This window comes from Coturnix japonica, chromosome 5 (genome assembly GCF_054131305.1).
Source record: "Coturnix japonica strain WE chromosome 5, WE-NBRP24, whole genome shotgun sequence".
Lineage (NCBI taxonomy): Eukaryota > Metazoa > Chordata > Aves > Galliformes > Phasianidae > Coturnix > Coturnix japonica.
The window spans coordinates 44,639,245-44,662,040 of NC_140667.1; the positions used below are offsets into that span (position 1 = coordinate 44,639,245).

The 22,796-nt window shown below is 36.9% G+C and overlaps 1 protein-coding gene across 6 annotated transcripts in view; it reads left to right on the forward strand.

Annotated features, from left to right (window-relative positions):
- The first annotated feature begins 240 nt into the window (after nt 1-240).
- Nucleotides 241-22,796, forward strand: part of VRK1 (VRK serine/threonine kinase 1) — a 31,426-nt gene continuing 8,870 nt past the window's right edge. The window contains exons 1-14 of one of the 6 annotated variants that reach the window (XM_015865408.3): nt 241-326; nt 1,089-1,257; nt 3,103-3,187; nt 5,418-5,579; nt 7,069-7,124; nt 10,998-11,067; nt 11,479-11,566; nt 12,678-12,786; nt 12,940-13,032; nt 14,002-14,134; nt 15,262-15,382; nt 16,438-16,496; nt 16,685-16,863; nt 22,128-22,221. In XM_015865408.3, coding sequence (XP_015720894.2) covers nt 5,423-5,579; nt 7,069-7,124; nt 10,998-11,067; nt 11,479-11,566; nt 12,678-12,786; nt 12,940-13,032; nt 14,002-14,134; nt 15,262-15,382; nt 16,438-16,496; nt 16,685-16,863; nt 22,128-22,221 — 1,159 coding nt within the window. In that variant the 5' untranslated portion in view covers nt 241-326; nt 1,089-1,257; nt 3,103-3,187; nt 5,418-5,422. Of the gene's footprint in view, nt 327-1,088; nt 1,258-3,102; nt 3,188-5,417; nt 5,580-7,068; nt 7,125-10,997; nt 11,068-11,478; nt 11,567-12,677; nt 12,787-12,939; nt 13,033-14,001; nt 14,135-15,261; nt 15,383-16,437; nt 16,497-16,684; nt 16,864-17,380; nt 17,739-22,127; nt 22,222-22,796 lie in introns of all 6 variants that reach the window. The other 5 variants (XR_014946788.1, XM_085549441.1, XM_015865407.3 and 2 more) reach the window with 5 other exon arrangements.

Genomic DNA, 22,796 nt, shown 5'->3' on the forward strand with positions numbered 1-22,796 from the left:
AGCAGCATTCAGAATAGCTCGGATCCTTAAATATCTGCAGGATGCCTAGTGTAGATTTCTATTATTCCCAATTTAGCCTAAGCTTTCAAAGGAATCTCGTGCTGAACACACTGTGTAATGACAGCTCTTGGAGAGCGAGCTCAGGGACTGCACCTCCCATCATGTCCCGCGTTCCAGGAGGGGCGGACCGGCAGAGCGGCTGTATCCAATGGACATGAGCGATACTGGGATGTGGGCGGTGGGGCGGGCGGGTCGCTGGAGAGCTGCGGGCAGTGCGGGAATTTCGGACGGTGCGGAAGGAGCGGCTGGGCCTGGGGCAGGACGAGGTACCGCGAGCGGCGGCTAAGCTGGGGTCGCTGCGTTTTCTTCTTCTTTTTACTCGTCTTTCTTTAGGCTCCGAGCTCTGGGCCGCCTTCCCCCCTCGCTTTCGGCCTGCTCTGCCTCCTCCGTGCTGGCAGGTCTGCGGCTGGGCTCTCTCGTTTCCCTTTTTGGGTAGTACATGAGGCCTTCTGCCGTTCCAAACCGGGGGAGCCTGTCCGGGCCGGTAGCGTGAGGAGAGCGGAGGCTTCCAGCTCCCGCAGCTTCCTCGTGGTCTGTGCTGCTTTTATTTGGCGGCGGGGCCTACAGGGCTTTCCTTCATGTTTGTGAGGTGAGGGAGGAGGAAAAGTGTCGGCAGCAGCTTGTCTTGTTCAGCCTAGAGAAGAGAAGGTTGTGGGGTGACCTTATTGCAGCCTTTCAATACCTGAAGGGAACTTACTCCCAGGAGGGGAGTAAACTCTTCGAAAGGGCTGACAATAGCAGGACACGGGGAAGTGGTTTTAAGTTAAAAGAGGGAAGATTTAGGTTGGATGTTAGGGGGAAGTTCTTTACTAGGAGAGTGGTTAGGCCCTGGAACAGGCTGCCCAGGGAGGTTGTGGATGCCCCGTCCTTGGAGGTGTTCAAGGCCAGGTTGGACGGGGCCCTGGGCAACCTGATCTAGTAAAGGTGTATGTTTGGTGGCCCTGCCAGGCAGGGGGGTTGGAACTACATGATCCTTGAGGTCCCTTCCAACCCAGTTAATTCTGTGATTCTGTGATTGTCACCTGCAGGAGGATCCCTGCGTGGCCAACGCACTAAATACTGCCATGGCTGCAAAGCATTTCTGAGCTTTGCTGTTCAGTAAGCATTCATACATCACTGAATTCCTCCATGTAGAAAAAATGGCACCCACTGTCATTCACTGCTGTTTGCTGAACGTTTCTGCACACCAAATAGCAGGTGAGAGTGCAGCTGGGCAGTGGGTAGTGTGTTTCAGCAGTGAGTCACCTCCTTTGGTGCAAATTGTTAGCAGTGTGGCATGCAGGCTCTTGTTTATTGCAGGCAAAAATGCACAGCTCGTAGTGATGACTGTGTTGAAAAACAGTCTTTTAGAGTGGAGAATCTGCTCTATCAGCTGAGTGGTAATGTGCGCTTTGTGTCTGTCGAAGTTTCCATGGAAATAAATAGGAGGCATTACTTTCAGAGTTACCTACATGGTATTCCTCTTACATACAAACCTCCAAGTCACTGATCATTGGCTTTAGGATCAGGGTAGTTGTGTAACAACTGGACTAAGCTGGTTCTGGCAGTAGTTGTGGTTTTCATTTCCCACGTCTTGCCCTTTGCATTTCTCTTTGAGGTGCAATGGCAGATGTGTTTAACTTGGTTGTCTTCTTGGGTTTTCAGCTTGTGCTTAAGGCTTTTTTTTAAATTTATTTAATTATTTCACAGTGATACACAGTCCTTCTGTATCATTAACAATAATATGCTAACTTTTGTGAGACTTCCTGTAGTTATTACTGTGTCAAAAGACTGGTGCCTTCTTTGTGGGAATAAATTATCTCCTTCGTTTTCAAGAATAATCCCTCAGTCAGACCTAGATGTCTTGCCATGACTGATGAACGTTATTAATAAACATGTATGTTAAAGGTGTTGCTGGTATTGTCTGTTCATGAACAGGAACACAGGTCAGCAGCATGACTTCTCACTGTTGGGAGTGAAAATGGGCCCAGTTGAGATCACCATTAATAAAAAAGACAATTTCTAGAGAGCGAAAAGGAAGATCATGAGGAAATCAGTCTTACTTGCCACACAGCAGAATTACATCCTTCAAAATAAATTTGATGTATGTTAATTACAAAGTTTCATTGCAAATGGACGCCGGCACAAATTGAGAAGTGGCTACTTAAGTTTCTTCTAAGAGTTTAATTATACCTAGAGTTACAGCTGCTGTAGATGACATTTGTAAAGCTAACAATACTTCTGGCGCTACCGGTACAAAACTGTCTGCATATCTCAAGCATGGTTTATTTTATTTCATCCAAGATGCTTTTTTTAGGGAGGAGAAGAAGAAATTGCCTTTGTGTTACTGAGAATCTTCCAGCAAGATTTTAGGCAAATAGACTTCAGCTGTTTACATTTGTTGGGAGTCAGGTCTTTGTCTGGAACACAGTGTAACCACATAAAATGCTGCTGTTTACAGTCGCACACCTTGTTCTTATCGGGTACCTTAGCTAAGTGGGGTCCTATCTATTTGATGCTTGTGTGACGATGTAGTGCTTGACATCTATGGCAACCTTTTCAGGGAACTCAGATGGTCGCGGGCACTAATGAACTGAGCTTCACGATGCCTGTAAAATAGAAAATAGTTCCGTTTGCTGATGGGGAAGTGTAATTGAGATGCAGGAAAGGTAAAGGTAATTTTTGAAAATGTAATTTTAAAGATGATTCCAGGGAAGAGTAGATGACTGTATTTCAGCTGTTGAAAGTACAGGCGGGCAGTTCTGCATTAGATTCGCAGGTTCATAAGTTTCCTGACAAAAGCCTCATCTTTGGTGTTTTGTGAGCTGACAAAAACGTAGAATGGCAGAATTCGTGCTACAATCTCAGAATCTGTTTTTTATTTTTTAAATCTTTTGCTATCAATTTTGTTTTTCAGTTTTGTACTTTTAACGTAGGAAGATTTTGCACTCTAAAGGTCTTTCAGCTTTCAATCAGTAGAATGTCTTTGAGTTGATTTATCCAAATAAATGTGTGGTCATTGCCTAAATATTTCAATGGATAACAGCTTTATTTTTTGTAAAGGAGCGCTTGCATAGACTTGTGGATGCTGCCCATTGAAAGCGATCAGCGTTTGGCACCTCTGGCCTACCGATAGTTTGACCAACTTGTAAGTAGGCACACTGCCATCCTAACAGATGGATATGAATATAGACAGCCAAGAAACCATGTATGTGTATCTAGTGTATTTGTTAAGGGCAGGGATCCCAGCTGGGGATGCTCAAACTTATGTCCATTTTTAATTTTTGTTTTTATGGGTAAAGGGAAGTCATTGTTAATTTATTTATTTTTAACTAAATACCTTCAGGCTTATAATTACTGACTGCATTGAATGACAACAATAACCAAAAAGAGAAATGCCAGCTCCTTCCTTAATACTTTTGTGAAGCTATTTCAAGTAAACTTAATTCTCTTTAAAGGGAATCTGCTATCAGTAGAATTGCTGTGGAAGTCAAGGATACTAAATGTATCAATACATTTGTTTGGCTGGCTTGCTAGCTTTATTGAAGGAGATGCTGTGAATTTTGCTTTTACTGTACTGTCCAGCGTTCAGGGACCTGAATTCCACCTATCCAATTCTCTCTGGAATTATTTACAGTAACTCTGAGGTCATGTTGCAGTCTTTCCACTCCTCTTTACGTCCCCTTCATCATATCTCTCAAATTGTTGTCATGAGACCTATTTTCTCCCCTGGTATGGCTTTTTTTGTACCCTGTAGAATATGTCAGTGATCACAGTCTTTATGCGTATCTGAGTCCATTGGGTAAGTGCTGATTTTTCCTTACCTGTGTCAGTCCAAGGGTGGTTCCAAATATTTTTATTATCCCGTTACCTCTTTTATTGGCTCTACTCAGTGCTTTCTGATAATGTCTTTTCCTTCCTGATCTGGATGTACTGCTAAGCTGCTTGCCTTATTGGCCAGTATAATGGAATGGCCACAGCCATTCCTACCTCTATTTCTTCTGGTGCTTTGACTTCAACGCTTTCCCATTTCCCTGGTCTTAGCTGAACTTGCATCTGATGTTTGGATCTGCAGAATAGCTGGAGGATGACTCTTCCTCTAAGGCAGTACAGTATATATCCCATTTTAAGTGGAAACAATAAGATAAAGACAAGAGGATATGGGTAAAATTATGAGCAAAGTTTGTCCTAAATTTTAAGTGTAGAATGTCTAAGTTGTATCTTGACTATAGGGAAGAATGTTACTGTATCTAAGTAAAATTAAATATGGGGAAGTGATGCTGAATTAAAACATCCTATGATGAGGATGCAAGTGCAATTTAGGTATCATTAAGTACCCGTCTCTTCCAGTGACGCGGATGTTTGATAATAGTGCTTTGTTGCAGTTACTCGTTTCATCCATGTAGGTATTCAGGCGTGGCTCTATGACAGAGAGAAAATTCTCAGATTAAAAAGGAACCTGAAAAAGCAAGACATCTCTTTGGTCTAGAATCATGTACCTTTTCACTTCATTCCTGTGCTGACTGTCCAGCTTGTGAAGGAGCCCAAACATGTGTTTGCTTACATTGAGGTCTGTTCTGCCTTGTTTGTTCCAATGAGCTGTTGTGTTACTTCTAGAAATGCTGCTTATCTGGAACCTGAGGTTGGAAAGTTGCAACAACGTTTATTTTACATCTGTAGTCTCCAGACATGTAGTTAGGTGTAGATTTTGGTGATCTATTAAGTCCTGTCCTGTGAATGATAAATAGATTCACTCCTGTTGCTTGCAGTTACACAGGAGAAAAATACAATTAACAGTTTGAATCACTATTTTTTCTGATATTTTCATACAGATAGAAAGAATCTGTGAGAAAGGTAGATATTACTGGTTTGTTTGTTTGTTGTGGTGTAAACGTTAATACCTGTCCCTATTATTACTAGAAACTTGGATTATCTGACATTTTTTTTGCAAAGCAAATTAAGCTCCTGGAAAACTGATGAGCTTTGTTTTGTTAGTTTGCTTTTTTTCTAAGCTCAGTATTACAGTCAGTTGTGATGAATTTAGTATAACAGATTCTGAGTTTTTTCTGCTGTGTGTTACACAGAGTCTCCTAATAACTTTCTCAGGTGAACATTTTTGCTTTCAGATTTCTTTTTTTTCTGAAGCCTGAAAAAATTTGTCATTTTTGTTTTGAATTCATGCCAAGGAAAATACTTACTGTATTTCTTTTGAAGTATCTTCACAGTAACAAATTAAACAATCTACATAGGAAGCAATCAGAAGCGAAAGCAAGCATAAAGCACTGTCACACGAAATACCATGAAAATAATTCTTGTCAGCACATAATTCTTGCTTTTCTCTATTTCTCTTTCCCTTCATTCCTCTTCTCCCTCTGCAGCGAAGATGCCATATATTAAGAAGACAGCTGGAAAAAAGGCCCCCACGAAAAGGAAACTTGCTGAAGTGTTTGCTTCGGGGGAGGTTCTAACAGACACATCAAGAAAAGAATGGAAATTAGGTGTTCCTATAGGGCAAGGAGGCTTTGGGCGCCTATACCTTGGTAAGTCTGTTGATCTGTTGGTATTAGTTCAAAGTGAGATGTTTGTGCTTGTTCAAAACAATGAATAATTGTCCCTAAGTTAGAAACCCAGAGTATCTTCAACTTAGGTTTTTGGCTAGAACTATGGCTTAGCTCATGTTCTGGGAAAAAAAACAACAGGAGTGGGGAATGGTCATTGTAAACATTGAGTTTTACCAGGTTCCAATAGTATTTTTTTTTACAGCAGTGAAAAGATAATTGAACATTTGTTTTAAGCGAAGTTTTGTTCAGACTAGAAGAAGGGATACTTCTGTGAGCGTACTTAGCTTGCGAAGTGAAACCTCCTAAGCACATTCTGTGGAGGCTACTGATAGCAATTTGGCCGTTTTTGACTTCTGTTGATACTGACTTCTTCACTGCATTGTGAACTTCTGATGTGAGTTGGGTACTTTATCATGTACTCAGTGTTTGGAACAGATTGTAGCGTTGGACCTTACTGTTTAAGGCATCAGAACACCCTGTTTTACAATGTTGTTTATTGAATTCAGTGTAAACTTTTGATGAGAGTGTTCCATAATTAGTATATCTGTTTTTTGAACAGATGAATAGAGTTCTCAAGGATAACTCAGGGAATCAAAAAACCTTGTTTTGCTCTTAGTCATTTTCTGAACAATTGTGAAGGGATAAAATGTAAGGTGATCCAGTTAACAATCTTTCTCCTAAACATCTTTTCTCTTCATGATAAGATTGCACTCGATTCATACTAATTTAAAACATGATACATTATTACATTTCTTAGCTTCTGGTGAACAGAATGTAGCTTAAGTGGATTAAGAGATAAAACAGGACTAGTAGGTGTTTTGTTTTTTTCTAAAGAAACCTTCTGCTTATTTTGCCTTGCTCATTGAGCTATTTAATTCATAGAGACTGGAGTTAAAGTCACTCAAGTTACTCATTCCCTTGTATACACAGTGCCTGAACTGTTCAAGCCAAAGCCTGCCCAGTATTTGCTTAATTATGATCTACACAAAACTGTAGTCTTGATTCCTTCTGTGTTTGGTACTTGCCTAATTTAATGTCTTTTATACTTCTTTCTCCTTTGGTGACAACTATCAACATCTTTGTGCCTACAGTCACTTCTGGATACGTAACATGACAAAAAAATTAGATAGAATGTTGTTTTGACCTTTATGCCCTTGACTCTGTGTTCATCACAGTCCTAGAAAATGAAGGAAGTGCTATTGACTGGGAAAAAGTTTTTAAATATTAGATGAAGAAGCCTTTATTTAGTAAACTGCCTGTACTCAAGTAGAAGGGAGAACATTAGACCATGTCCACACAAAGTACTCTTGCCATATATAGTAGTTCTCTTGCCAGAGTATAATGTACTGACTGATACATGCTTATTTCAGTACTTAATTGCGCAGTCATTTCTTCCTGAATAGCAAATAAGTGTGTGTTTTGTGACAGCTACCTCTCATATTACTAATATACCCTTTCTTTTTAACAGCTGATGTTAATTCTTCCAAGTTGGTTGGCAGTGATGCACCTTATGTTGTGAAAGTGGTAAGAGAGCATTTGAATCTTTACTTCACAAATTGAAAATGTTTCACAATTACATGTAATTTAAAACATATTCTCACTAAAAATAATGCAGTTTCACGGTGCATTGTTGAAATGTGCTTTGTTTAAGTCTATACCAGGACTGTGGTGATACAGAGGAATTCTGAGACACGGAATTCTTGCGTATAGGAGGCGAACAGAGCAACATCAACAGACTTGAAAAGAGTTCATGAAATGGGTCAGGTTCTGTTTTGTTTGCTGCTTATTGTAAATAGCCCAAATACAAAAAAAAAACCCACAAAAAATAATAAAAACCTGGATAGCTTTTGGACGATTTCTGTGATTCAACAATGAGTCTGTGTGAACTGTTGCTCACTGGATATCGGTAAACTGACAGATGGCTTGGGAGTGGAAACAGCAAAACGTTGATTCCCAGTGTCCCCACAGATATAAAGTAGTTTAAACATCATATGATAAAACACACACATATTCTATTTTCTAGTGAATTAAAATGGTATAGAGGCATAATTTTTTAACCTAGCAGCTAGATAGAGGAATCAGCAGTGTTAGTTGGTAGCTCATATTTTAGCCTGCTGAACTAATTCAGCAGGCCATTTTTATTAAATAAAATTTTCTTTTGTTTTAAAGTTAAGCTAACAAAAGATTTGATCAATTTGATTTAACTATCATGCTCTTTTCATAAATGTGTAAATTATTTTTTTCTTGAGTTTTGCTAGATTATTTTGTATAGATCCTGCTGTTATAAAACAATATTTGTAAAATCAGGAATGTGAGAATGGTCATAGTGAATGGTCTGGATCTACTGTCTTGGTAGTTTTTGGCCCTGTGATAAAAGCAGATATCAGAATACTCCACAAGAACTTCTCTGAAGTTTGATTTTCAGCACAGTTCAGAAGTGTGGCAGTTTCATCTGTAATGCTTTACTGTGATAACTTGTCACTTATGCAAATATATTAATATTCCTAACTGCACCCCCGCACAGTGGGGCAAGATGTATGAGGAGCAGCTGAGGTCCCTTCCTGTGTTCAGCTCTGAGCAGAGGAGCTAAGGGGAGGCCTCATGGCAGCTACAGCTGCTCACAGGGAGCAGAGAGGCAGTGCTGAGCTCTTCTCTATGTGACAGTGACAGGACATGAAAGCATGGCAGGGAGCTGCATCAGGGCAGGGCTATGTCGGGGTTAGGTCGTTCCCAAAAGAGTGACTGGGCACTGGAAGCTCCTTTTCTCAAGGTTCAAACCTATTTATCTGCTTTTCTTCCTTCCACTTTGGGCCCTAATAATAAGAATTATAACTTTTGGTTTGACTTTATGCTAGATGCGTTTTGTTGCAGCTATTTGTTAATACTCCCATTTCTAATCTCCCTGATGACCACTCGCTTTTAATTTGTGTTTTATGATTTCTTGTTGATGGCAATAAAGTGTTAGCCCAGTTTTGTGCTGCCCTCACAAATGACTGATAACATATTATGCCTCTACAGTGTAGTATAACACAACTATGGATAAGGGTCTATTTTCTAATGCCTGGGTGATTCCTAGTTGATCCAAAGCAGAGTGGTTAACAGCTTTGAACAATTATTAGTGTTTAACAAAATGTGTGCTTCTGTAATAATGTTCTTCAAATTAAGCTATTAAAGCAGGATGGAAGTTGGCTTAGTCTTTGACATCCTCATAGTATTGATGTCTGAGCAGTACAAAATGAATTATAGCTTTTATAAAAAGAAATGCTTTTTCAACTTGTGGACCTTTCAGATGCCATTGTTCAGGAGTGGATGCAGAGTTTAATAACACTCAATTAAATTGCTGACTTACAGAGATTGGAGTTCTTAAAATACTACCTGAAGAAATTCGTTGAGATTTGACTTGTTCTCTGTAATCTCTTCCATTGTATCTTTTATAATTAGAGCTTAATTTCAGTTCTGCAAGTAGTGTGTTTAGAGTGACTGTGGGCATAAGCTGTAGAAATTTGTGTTTGAAGTCCTTCTAATCTTAGTGTGTTGTAAGATAAGTAGTATGGCAGACAGTGGGCATCACAGTGAGCCTTTTTAATACACATTTGTTTCTCTTTATATAGAACTAATGGTGTTATAGGAAACAGTATAGTAGTCAACATAAATGTCTGTTTTATGATGAAGTAATTTCTTCAGGAATGACAAGATTCTGTATTTTCAGCATTTGCTCTGACTAGAGAATTTTTCTTCAACAGAGACATCAGATTTGATGATTCATTTAAAGATAACTATTTTAAGAATTGTTAACACCTACAGTTTTTCCTCTGCACTTTAGTAACAATAGCATTCTTCAAACATAAGTAAATCGAATAAAAAATACATAGAGACTTTATGTTCTCATTTAGATTATTAATGGAATATGCTATGTGGAAACAAGTGAAGTATTCATCCAATATAACCACAATAAAAGAATTCAAATGTTAAACTATTCTCCATGATATATGAACTATTTGTAGTTGATAAGTATCCATAGTAGATAAGTGATGGTAGTTACAGATGCTCCAAAGTTTGTGTGCATACATCAATAGGTTGTGGTGTTTTTTTTCCAGTTCATGGCTCAGGTCTAAAGCTTGGCTGCACAAGAAAGGGCCAAAAAATGGTTGTCTTTGTTCCACTGTTTGTCAGGGCAATGCTGCTGCAGAAAGTGAGGTGGAGATAGGCTTTTTAATAGTGTCCTGGTCTAGGACTTGTGCTTAAGCTGGGTCTTTGGTCTCATTGTGAGTGGTTTTCCAACTCTACCTGTAACCAATAAATCAGATGCACATTAAAGGCCTTGTTCATCAATGTGTTTGATCTCTTTGTGTTACTTTGTAGATGTACAAGACTGCTGTGGTGCAGTCTGACATTCAACAGTTTTCTGGATTGCTGCATCTCCATTTAAAAATTACACTTTTAACCATTTGAGATCAGTGTTAAATATCTTCTATGTTTTGTTTGTTGTGATTGTAGACTTTCTGGTTGTCATTGCTGGTAATCACATACTTGATGAAAACATCTGTTTTGGGATGTGTCTGAACATATGAGTAGCCAGAATAACATTAGTTATTGAAGCTTGTCTCAAAATCAGTCACTTAGGAAGTGCAAGAGTTGAAGTCATTTTTCTTTTTTTTCTTCACTAACTTCAGATAACATATAGTTAAGGTACTCCGATACCTGCAATTCTTGTGGTATTTCAAAACTTTGGTGTTTTCAGACCAATTTCTCTCTTGCACTGCACATGTAATATGTAGCTACTATAGCCATCCAAAGAAGAAGAAGCCTATCCAAAGAAGATTAAACTCTAATTAATTGCATAAGCGTCTACCTTGCATTCAAACTAAAGTCGAAATAAGTGTAGTTCTTCAGTTAGAGAGAACTCATGAAATCTTAAGTAATTTTTACTTTGATAACTAAGGTATGAAAATCACAAAATACCTCATGTTCAGCAAGAGTTTAACTTTTGTTGAGGTTTTTCTTTCCAGTCATTACAGATGTTATTTAAGCTCACTAATGACTATTGCAGCTCTGGCAATTCAACTTTAATTTGGAAAATCTGAGATAATAAATGTTGCTTAACGTTTTTTCCTAAACTGTTATTGCCAATTACTGGTAATATTTCTATATGTTTCAGTTGTTATTTTTTTATTCTTCCTTGTTATGGGGAATAATTTTTTTATACCTTTACTGTTAAGCAATTTGTAATAAAAATAACTTTTTAGAGTCAATCTCACTTTATTAAAAAAAATCATTCTATTGAATTCATCATTTATATGCTTCTAGAGGGTGAAGTTACTTTTTTTTTTTTTTAGCTCTTAGTGTTAATGTGTAATAATTACAGCAGTTTTTAACTAATTTTAAATTGTCTTAAAGGAACCCAGCCAGAATGGACCTCTTTTTACTGAGTTAAAGTTCTACATGCGAGCTGCTAAGCCAGATGAAAGTAAGCAGTCTATTAAAATGTTTTTAATGAATGACAAGCAATTAGGAAGATGGAGTGTACAGGAGTAATGTTGATCTTTAAAGTAATTTTTTTGGTAGTTTTCAAAATTATTTTTAAATGATTAAAATCTTGTAGGCATACAATCTTCATATAGTAAAGGTATATAGTAAAACTAGAAGGTCTGGTAACATTTCGTTGCAGTTGTGTCAATGGCATTGTCTAAATTGAAACCTTAGGTGTATCTCTGTCCCTATAAATGATGCATTGTTTATTTTCCAGTACAACTGGCATAGTAATTTCCATAAAATAAGCAGCTCACACGTATACAGAAACTGTTAGTGATGAGTACCCGCCTTCTATGTAAACTCTTCTGATGCAAATTCATGAATTTACTTTTATTTGTATTTCCAGTTCAGAAGTGGACTAAGTCCCATAAACTGAAATATTTAGGTGTACCAAGATATTGGGGTTCTGGCTTGCATGAAAAAAGTGGAAACAGGTGACTATATCTTTTGTTCGCTATACAAGGGTTTGTTTTATCAACACCCACCATCTGTTTTAACCTAATTTGTTTTAACGTGTGTTTTTCACTTATCTTCATGTTGTTCACTTCTAAATAAAAATTCATTACAGGGTATATATAAGGAATAAATGAATAGATATACTTTATACTGTTTCTTATTCATTTGTGCATCTTCTCAGTTTTCATTTGTCTCAAATATTGCTGGAAACAGTAAGGCTACATATATGTGTATGTGAATTAGAAACTGTTAATATGTGAATTAAATCAAAATTTTAATTTATATACCCAAGTTATTTATGTATCATTTTTCATATTTATTATTATTTATTATTTGGTATTGAATGAAATACCTCTTTATAAAACCTGGCTTCCTAGTGGACTTTCCTTTTATAGCTATATCACAAAGAAGTTTTACTAGTTCTCTGGCAGTATGTTAGGCTTTATCTTATGTAAAAAATTACATGAATTTTAAAGGACAAAAGTAAATGTAATAATGTCTTTTGGAGTAAATTTCTGATTTTATGCATAGTTGAGTATGCAAAACTCTTCTCTGTAGTTACTGTGAGCTCTTACATTAACCGCTTTGGCTATAGTGAAGAATGTCAGGACGCCTTTGGCAAGTGAGTCTTACTTTTCGTAGTAGGCCAGAAGAAAGTTTGTAATAGATTTCAAGAATCCACCTCTTTAAAATAACAATATTAATTATATGTATAAATATCACTTGGTCGTTTAGAAAGCCAAAAAAATTTTATTTCTGTAAGTACTTGGTGCTTGGTTTTACCTATGCTGAATTGCAATATTTTCCTGTCTAAGTATGGTACTGTGTAACCATCCAGGCATAAGAAAAGACACCATTCTTTTAAATGGGCAGACTTGAGTAGCTCATGCAGAGAAAAGCTACTAGTTGATATCAACATCACTTTATAAAAGAAAAGAAAAAATTCAGCTATTTCCTATAAATTTGCTTTCTGTGAACCTGCAGCTTATCTTCTGAGATGTTTTCATTCACTCATTTGTACAATTAACATATAGGTAAAATACTAAGAACTACTGATTAACTTTGCTGCTTTTTTTCCCTTGCATTTAGCTATCGATTTATGATAATGGATCGTTTTGGCAGAGATCTTCAGAAGGTGTATGAAGAGAATGCAAAGCGATTTGCTCATAAAACTGTACTTCAATTAGGCTTGAGAATAGTAAGTTTAAACAAATGTTTTTATTATTATTATTTTTTACAGTCTGGCTTCCTTGTGAAGCTCTTTCAGTTAAATCACATTTTAATGCTGAGTACAGGTCCTCTGCTGGGTGGAGCTGGGTACTGCATTTATATTACTGTTTTGTTTTGTTAGCTTGATATCCTGGAATACATCCATGAGCATGAATATGTGCATGGAGACATCAAGGCCTCAAATCTTCTTCAGAGTTACAAGAACCCTAATCAGGTATTTCTGATGCATTTTATTCCCCATATTTTAAATCTTCTGTTTGACAACACATGGAAGTGCTTTGAACCAGTGAAATCTAGCAGAAGCTCATTTTTAAGAATGTATATAGTAACATTATTTCTGCTTGACATTTATATCTAGTTAATATTCTGCGATTTTTTAATGCAGTTTGCTGGACAGTTATCAAATTGACTATTTGCCCTAAATAATAATCTAGAGAAGCTCTCAAGATTAAAAAAAAAAATTGACTCTCAAATAGGTATTTGCAGGGGGAAGCTTAAAATTATATAGCACACCAGTAAATTATGTTTGCCTGTCTGCATTGTTAGTTCATTCCTTTGTTCAAGAAATCCATCAGATAAGTGTTCTGTTAGTTGGAAAAATTGGTCTTTAAAGTGTTGATTGTTCCATTTGATTTACAGAAGTCTCATTTTTCTGCATTTGTAACTTTCTTCACTGTTAAAAAAAAAAAAAAAGCATATTAGAATTTCAGAGTCTTGTGTATCTTCTTGCCCAAACTTTAACTCATATAATAAATAAAATGATACGAGTTCTCTTAAAGCAGCTCTGATTTCAGTGAGGGATAATGTGAGAGGTATATAGTAGTCAGTATTGTTTAAATAGTGTCAGCTGACTTAGAAGAAGGTAGGACAGTAAGTGAGAGATAAAGAATTACTCTGAATACTGAGATTTGGTACGAGTTTTTTCTTTGTTTGAAATTAAACTTGTTGGCTATAACTGCCTATTTTACTGGACTTTTCATTGGCAAGAAGTGCTCTTTAGACCAAAGTGCAATAGGAAAAAAAGACATTGTTTAAAATCTTATGTGGTGATCTCAATAAAATGAGGATCACTTACATGAAAAAGAGAGAATTCTTTAATCTTTTCAAGAAATGACAATAATTGGGATTTAATTTATTATTTGCATAATTCTTTAACCTTCAAATTCTTGGTGGAAATTATTAGGTGTATTTGGTGGATTATGGACTTGCCTACCGATACTGTCCTGAAGGAGTTCACAAAGCATACAAGGAAGATCCGAAACGGTGTCATGATGGAACTATTGAGTACACCAGTATAGATGCACACAAGGGCGTTGGTAAGGATATAATACTTTGTTCTCAGTAATAAATGTTTGTACATCCGTTTAAAAATTAATACTTAAGACTTTGCTGCGTTGTTTTTAAATGACCAGCTTTCTGAAGCTATTAAAAATTCTCTGAAGGCTATATGAACATACTAAGCTAACATTCTGCTAAGTGTACTGACATTTGTTTTGAAGGTAGTTTTCTGTACTTGTTAGTTAAGATATTTAGTGTACTGCTTTTTATTAACTACGTAGAAATGGATTAGTGCTTATGAGATCTTGATAGACAAACTGGTCTTGTATTCAGGTGAAAAATCTTTTATCAGTGTGAACATTATTCATATTTGATACAGATGCACAGTATTCTTTATAGATTAATTTTTAAATAATATTTTAACAAAACTCTTTTATTATGGATATTAATAATTGGGGCTATAGTCATTGAAAATCAAAATGTCGACTGTGGAAACAACATCTGTGTGAATATATCTTGTTGATTTCTAGTGAATATCAATTTTATTTTCTTTATTCTTATTTTTTAATTAGCATCAAAGTACGTCTTGCAAAAATGTCAAATTTTGAAAATTATTTCAGGGTGAACTTTAAACTGAACATGGACAAAATATCTTAAATTGTTTATCTAAAGTGTAATTTGTATCCAGTATATGAGATGTTTGTTTTGTTTTGATGAGTCTTAGGAATCCAGTATCTTTCTGTCCTGTATTTGGTTTTCAAGTAAAGTATTTCAGCACTATTATAGAGAAAGGGAAGTAAAAACTGTTTGGAACAGAAAGTCAGTCACTTCAGACACTTGCTTAAATTTTTTCTAAAATGGGAGTACTTAAAAACTTCCCCACTTGGGATAACTGCAGCATGTCATATCCTTCAGTAGAAGAAGGAGGTTGATAAAGGATTTGAAAATGAATTTATCCTTCCAGATGCAGGAACAATATATTTTTTTTTCCTTACTTACTTTTGCACTTAAATAACAGATGCAGTAGCATTACATTCTTAGCAGTGGCTTTTTATCATCTTTAATGCAAATACAAATATTAACTGTTGTTCAACTCTGCATGTTTTTGTGGTTTTTTTTTAACTACTCTTACTGATCTTTTTAAAATCTGTGTATTTCTATTTAGCACCATCGAGACGAGGGGATCTGGAGATCTTAGGTTACTGTATGGTTCATTGGCTTAGCGGCCATCTGCCGTGGGAGGATAATCTTAAAGATCCAAATTTTGTCAGAGACTCAAAGATCAGGTGAGAAACCGCTTTTATTTTGTTTTGTTTTTTGTTTTTTTCCCCCACCTCTTTTGAAATCAGAAATAAAAATCAAGTTGTCTTAGTGTAGATATACTTGGTACTCTTGGGATATTCTGTTTTGGTCAATATTCTGTCTTGTATACACCTCAACTTCTCTTTGTTGCATATAATGTATCCTTGATTTATAGTAAAACTTTACTTGTATGGTTACGCTGTTGTTGTCTTTTGCAAATAAGATGCTTATTTATCCCCCAGTACCATTGCTTTAGAATACAACCATGGTAATAGTATGTATGCACAGTATGCAGGTGACCATTAATTATGCTTTAGAAAAAGAGAACCAAGGCATAAGGTATGGGTAGCCTTAAGAGTATCATACGTTGAAGTTAGTAGTGGAAATGAGACCTGAAGATGAATCTTTGACATCTTTGAGCATCACTCCAGCTACAGAGCTACTAACGTGGTTTCTTTTTTGCTATTTTCCCCTCACGATTTTCATTAGTTTTTCACTTTCCTTGCTAATCTCCCACTCAAACCTCTCATATAAATAAGGTTGTCCCAGTACAGCAGTTTCTGTCCTATAAGCAAGTATTTGTTATTTGGTTTTCTTTCCCAGTTTGCACACTTTTTCTTCTTCTTTCTATGTTAGCAATGTTTAGGTTTTTTTTTTCTTCCCCTGCAGTTCTGCCCCCCTTTTCATTATTGCTTTGGCCCAGAATCTGCTCTGAATAGGATCAGCTAGAGAAATAGTCCTTCAGCTGGAGGAGATAAGGGCATTGGTGTGTGATTTTGAAGTGGAACAGTGCTTTTCCTGCAGTCTTCTACTTGCTGACTTTTATAAGAATTGAAACTGGTGAACAAAAACTTGCTGTATTTCAGATAGCCTTTGTGGTACTCATTAGGTTCTCAAACCTACACTCCTGAAAATAACTGTAGTAAGTCAGACCAAAGATTTACCTAGTAGTGTTTCCTGCCTCTGACAGTGGTCCAAGCCACATACTTATTAAGTGTGTCAGAACACTGTGATAGTTCTGAATAATTTGTTTTTTCAGATGTAGAGATAACATTTCAGAGTTGATGGACAAATGCTTTCCTGAGAAAAATAAACCAGGTAAGAGGAGCTATTTTAAATTACAGTGCTTATTTTTTTTCTAAAATGTGTTGTAATAAAGTCATAATTATGAGTTTATAAATAACAACGTCAGGTGAACAGCATAACTAATACATGTGTAACTTCTCATACTTCATGGTAGAATTACAGAAGCATACAGAAATTAACCAGAGGTACCGTTTCTTTAGATGAAATAAGGAAGTATATGGAAAAGGTGAAGCAACTGAGCTATGAAGAGAAACCTGTGTATTCACATTTCCGAGAAATACTTCTGCAAGGTCTCAAGTCCATTGGACAAAAAGATGATGGAGTGCTTGACTTTGGCTTGTCAGAAAATGGAGACGTGCAAACGAACCCTGTTCAAAAGGTTTTTGTTTTCTTAAGAATTTGACAGCTTTTAATGCATAGTGATAGTCATATTGGAAATAGGTGTCATTACTGCATCAAGTAGGAAATAAGCAATTAGTGTAATGTTTATTTAAGTTATACTCATTTATCTAACTTAACTATGCTAATTGGTGTGAACACTTAATCCAGAATGATGTTTGTAGGTGTACTTTCGTATTAGATAATGAACAAGGATACCTTGTGCTTGACCAGGTTGCCCTGATCTTGAACACCTCTTCTCTCATGAACCTATTTCAATGTCTCATAGTAAATCTACTATCTTTGAGTTTAAAGCTATTACTAATATCGCTGCATGCCACTGTAGAAAGTCTCTCCGTTATTCCTACAAGCCTCTTTAAGTATGAGGGCTGCTCTGAAAGTAATGCCTCCTATGTTATTACGTTGGCCCATGACATTAGGGGCGGATGTTGGTGGTTTGACAGTAGAGGTTGAACCTTCCCACCACTATTCCGTTACATGTTGTTGCCGTGTGACAGATGGCAGCAGAGGGGCAGTCTGACATAATGGCATCTGACATGGAAGCACATATGAAGCAACGGTGCGTAATTGAATTCCTCCATGCGGAAAAAAATTGCACCTATTGACATTCATCGACGCTTGCTGAACGTTTATGGAGACCAAACAGTGGATGTGAGCACAGTGAGGCGGTGGGTGGTACATTTCAGCAGTGGCGACGATGACCTGAAAGACAAGCCACGTTCTGGATGGCTATGCACAGCTGTCACACCAAGAAATGAAGAGCGTCTCAATCAGCTCATCCACTCAGATCTGGGGATTACAACTAGGGAACTGTGTTTGAAGCTGAATATTGGCTTCAGTGCATTGGAAACGATGGTAGGTAGCTGAGAATTTGCTCAATCAAATAGTGTTATTGTGCTCTCTGTATTTGTTGTGGTTTTACTGGAAATAAATAGGAGGCATTACTTGCAGAACAAGCTGTTTAAAGGCTGTATTAAGGTATCTCTGCAGCCTTCTCCAGGCTAAAAACAAGAAAATCAAAGCTCTTTCAGCATCTCTTCATAGGAGATGAGCTCCAGACTTCTGATCATCATCCTTGGCCCTCCTCTGGGCCTGCTCCAACAGCTCTGTGTCCTTTTCGAGTTGGAGGCCTGCAAGCTTGAATGTATTGTTCCAAGTGGGGTCTAAAAATGGCAGACAGTGAGAGTCACTGCTCTTGACCCGCTGGACCTGCTTCTTTTTTGATGTAGCCCGGGATACACTTTGCTTTCCAGCCTACAGATGTGTGCTGTTCGCTAATTTTTCATCCACCGGAACCTCCAAGTCCTTTTTCTCAAGGCTGCTCTCAGTTTACTTGTCCCTCAGTCTGTACTCTTGGCTTGGGTTACTCTGACCAGGGTGCAGCACTGTGGGCACTTTGCTTTGTTGATCTTCATGATAGTAGCTTCCTTTCCAAGGCTAGTTCAAAGTTTATTTTTAAGTACAGTTTTTTATCTCTTCATACTGGCACGTAGTGAAGTCACAATGATGTCATGTTGTTTACAAAACCAAATTATAATGGTAGACTAGGAGTATTTTATTTCTTGCATTTAAAAAGCCTTTAAACTCTAGATTTGGACTTTAACTTCAATGCAGTGTAAAAACTTTTTAGAATATGACTTCCATAAGACATAAAATGATGCTTAATAAGGATAAAAAAAGGGTAAGCAGTTGAATAATAAATATCCTCTAGTTCAAACAGTATTTACTACCTGTCTAACTGCGAACCTTAAAAAGTGGACAGTTCATTGGTTTCTTTTGCTTGAACAAGGGAGTTGAGAAATACAATATTAGGAGAGCTGTTGTGAAAGTAATGCCTCCTATTTTACTATATTGGCCCATGACACCAGAGGCAGATGGTGGTGATATGGCAGTACAGGTTGAACCTTCCCACCAGTATTCCATTGCATTTTGTTGTTATGTGACAGATGGCAGCAGAGTGGCAGTCTGACAGAATGGAGTCTGACGTAGATGTGCATGTGAAGCAAAGGTGTGGAATTGAATTCCTTCGTGCAGAAAAAATTGAATCCATTAACATTCGTTGATACCTGCTGAACATTTCTAGAGACCAAACAGCAGCTGTGAGTGCAGTGAGGCTGTGGGTGGTGCGTTTCAACAGTGGTGGCAGTGACATGGAAGTCAAGCCGCGTTCTGGATGGCTTTTACGCCATGAAATGAAAAGCATCTCAATCAGCTCATCTATGTGAATCAGCTAATGTTGGTGACTATGTTGAAAAATAGTGTTTTGTAGCCAAGAACTTGCTCTATCAAGTAGTGTTATTGTGCTCTGTGTATCTGTTGTATTTTCCATGAAAACAGATAGAAGGCATTACTTTTGGAGCAACCTACATACAAAAATTCTGCCTGTTCTTTGTTCAGTTGGTGAAGATGTTGGTTACTGGTTTTCTTCACTTTTGCTCAGTGAACTGCCCAGTTTATGCTGCCTGAAATCCTATGGCTTTGGAATTTTTGGAATTCCTCAGTGTTCTGTGGAATTGAGTGTAAAGATCCATCCAAAAGGAGAGGTTTATTAGCATAAATTCTTTTTGTGTTTGTGGGTCAATGTGACTTGAGTGTTTTGGAAAAACAAACAAACAAAAAAAAACCCCAAACCTGTTTAATGGTTGACTGGGTTCTTTGCTGAATAAGTTGGCCTGCTGCAGAGCCAGCATCTGTGACCTTTAATGTCCTTGTCAAGCAGAGATGGCTGGTGAATGTTTCCATTGAACAGAAATACAGAAGTCTTATTTCTGTAACCAATATCAGTCAAGACCAAAGCGTACAGTAATAGTTTCCCACAGGTTCTTTTGTGTTAGTATTGGTTAGTTTTTTACATTTCGACTTCTTTCTATATTTCCTCTCACCCCATTTCCACACAAAAAAAATCTGTGCTAGCTGAGAGACAGCTGGACTACAGAATTGCTGAACAATTAGGTAGACAAAGGAAAAAAGGAAGAACGTAATATGCTAATTAAAACTATTTGGTTTTTTTAGTTGTGACAAGAAGCTTGATGACTTTTTGAAAGATGAGCACCCTCTATGATCCAAACTGTTAGAAGCTGCTTTCTGTAAAGATAATTTACCATTGGTCAGTAACATCTTGCCTCAGAAAACCAGTGTATTCCACCACATTCTGAATTTCTTTTGGCGTGTTTGAAGTCTAGTTTGGAAAAGAAAAATGTAGTCTGGCTTCCACCTTTGAGAAGATGTTGACCTGTAGTGTAGAGTGTTTGTGGTGTTTTGGCTGTACTGATCATTCAGTTTTGCTAGGTCTTCTTCAAATCCCTTAGGGCATTCTAGTGTAATGCTGTCTTGAAAGTGTCATTTGGTGTTCTGAAACCACCTGGTTTCAGAAATCTGGTATTTCCTAACCAGAAGAGAATTTCTAGCTTCTGTCTCACTGTTAGGATGTAGGATTCTCTTGTGTGTTCAGCTCATGTACTTACATTGAGCCATGATGTGCACTGTACGTTGGATGTAAGCATGGAATTTCATTCTCCTGTACTGGTATCTGGCTAGAATACGCAGATGCCTGCTATGTTAAAAATTAACATTTTGTTTTCAGTATCATGACTCCAATGACTCAGGTTTTCCCAGATGTTTAAGTAAATGAAACACAGTCCATAGTTCTGCTGAAGGATTTTTTTCCTTTTCCTTTTTTTCAAATACATGCATGTTGGTTTGTGTGTGTGGTATTAATACTTATAGCCAAACAGAAACCTTGCAGTCCCATGTATTGAAGTATCTGGAACTCTGTTCTAAATAAGATGCGGTCCTTGTCCTGAATAAATTTTGTTTAATACTGAAGAGCTGCTGGGAATTACTGGGAACCAACGGGAAAATGTGGTTTCTAATTTAATGATGGGCCTCAAAAAACACAGGTGTAGCTATCGTTAGATGAATGCAGCCTGATTTCTGTTACTATGTCACCTGCATCAAGATTAAGAAACCATTTTTATTAAATAAGCTTGGAAACAAGATAAATGTATTTTGCTTTTGTGTGGCATATATTGGATATCCGTTTTTCTGATGAGCATTTAAAATGTTTTCTAGTACAATTGTGAGGAATGTATTATCTCTCATATAAAAGCAGTACAGCACTGAAATAGTCTTCCTTAATTTTGGTCAGAATGAACAAAAGTGTCTGTGTTTATTCCTGCCTAATGCATCACAAATCTGCTGACATGCTAACCTTGGAGTCTTGGCTGGCAGTAATCAGGCCTGTGCACCGGCAGGAAAGATGTACCTAATGCACTCCATCAGTGCAGTTTGCATATGGAAGTTCTCACAGGGGAGCTGCCCTGTGCCAGCTGAGGGTTACCTGCCCACTGCAGTTATTGTATGTAATTATCGAACCAATCTGTTCAGCCCAGCAGGGTTTAGATGGTAATCATGAAGCAACACTTTGGAAAGGAAAGATGTAATGCACTCTCCCCTTCTCTCAGGAGCCATGTGAAGTTGTAACCACTTAAGAAGCTGTATTAGTAAAGCTATAGTCTTGCATACTTTGGGGGGGAAAAAAAAGTAAATTCTTCTCGTGTTCCTCAATTATTGCTAAATCTCTGCTACAAATATATGTCAATTGCAGAAATGATGCGGGTTTTGAATAAAATATTTTCATAACTACCTTAAAATTAGTTTGTAAAAGTAAGATTAATTGTACCACATAGATAATAAGGTTACTGTCAATGTAGAGATGTTAAGATAATGTATGTTGAGTAGAGTTGTACTTCTCTTTGAAACAGAACTTATTGTTGCTATTAGGTAAAAGTAATAACATACTGCTAGTGAATGTTATCAACTTTCAAGCAAAGCAAGCCTTCAGAAGCCAGAATTTAGATAAACTTGAATTTAGTGATATATAAATGCTTGAGAAAAATCCATTAACATAAACTCGGGGTAAAATGTTTTTCTGTGTTCTTCAAGATTCTTTTTCAGATAAATCTATTTGCAGCCATTTAGCCAATGTAAATAAAATAGATTTTGATAATAAAAACTTACATTTTCATACATTAAAATTCCAACTGATGTGATTTGTAGTTAGGGAAAGTGAACTTTTAAACTGTTTGTTGCCTAGTATTAGTATTCTTATGTTGATATACGAATAAATATCCTCTACAACTGATAGCTTGAACTATATGAGGAAATGATGGTTAAAATTGTAGAATACCCTGTGAGGATAATATATCTTCTACTTTTTGACTTCAATTGCCATTTCATTTACAGAAAAAAAGAAAGGCAGCAGCTGCAGCCAATGAGAGCAGTGAAGCAGAAATGGAAGATGCAGGAAGTCCAGAAAAAAAGAAGCCTGCTTCTTCCAGTAAGTCAAAAATCATTATAGTACTCTAAAAATAATGAAGTGATTGTAATAGACTCCACCTCAAAACAAATCTCCTTATTTAAAAAAATGATTGATGAAGGTGCATGGCAGAATGGAAAAATAAAACATTTCAGAAGCAGTGATATTGTTAAATTATGGAATTACTCCAGTGTATTTACTCTGTGTGGTACAAAGTACAAGTAATTAAGCTAGTGTTATTCCAGAAGGTGACACTGCTCTGTTCATTTTCAGCTGTTCACGTTATAGAATACCAATCATTAAAATCTGTGATTATTTCTCTTACTCGAATGCCTTTTGAATTGTTGATCTCAATTTATTAAGAATTTTCTAGTCTGTCAGCAGCTGAAATAATGTTAATTAGCTAGATTATACTTTCTCTGAAGGAAATAGCTATTTGACACGATGCTGACTTTTATTGTTAGATTTAATGTTTTATTGAAGACCTGGAAACAATTTTTTAGTTTAAATACTGTTGACTACTTACTGTGATTTGGTTCCTGTGAGCAGAATGTACATTTTTGAAGTGTGGTATTATATGTTACTCTTACCTTTCA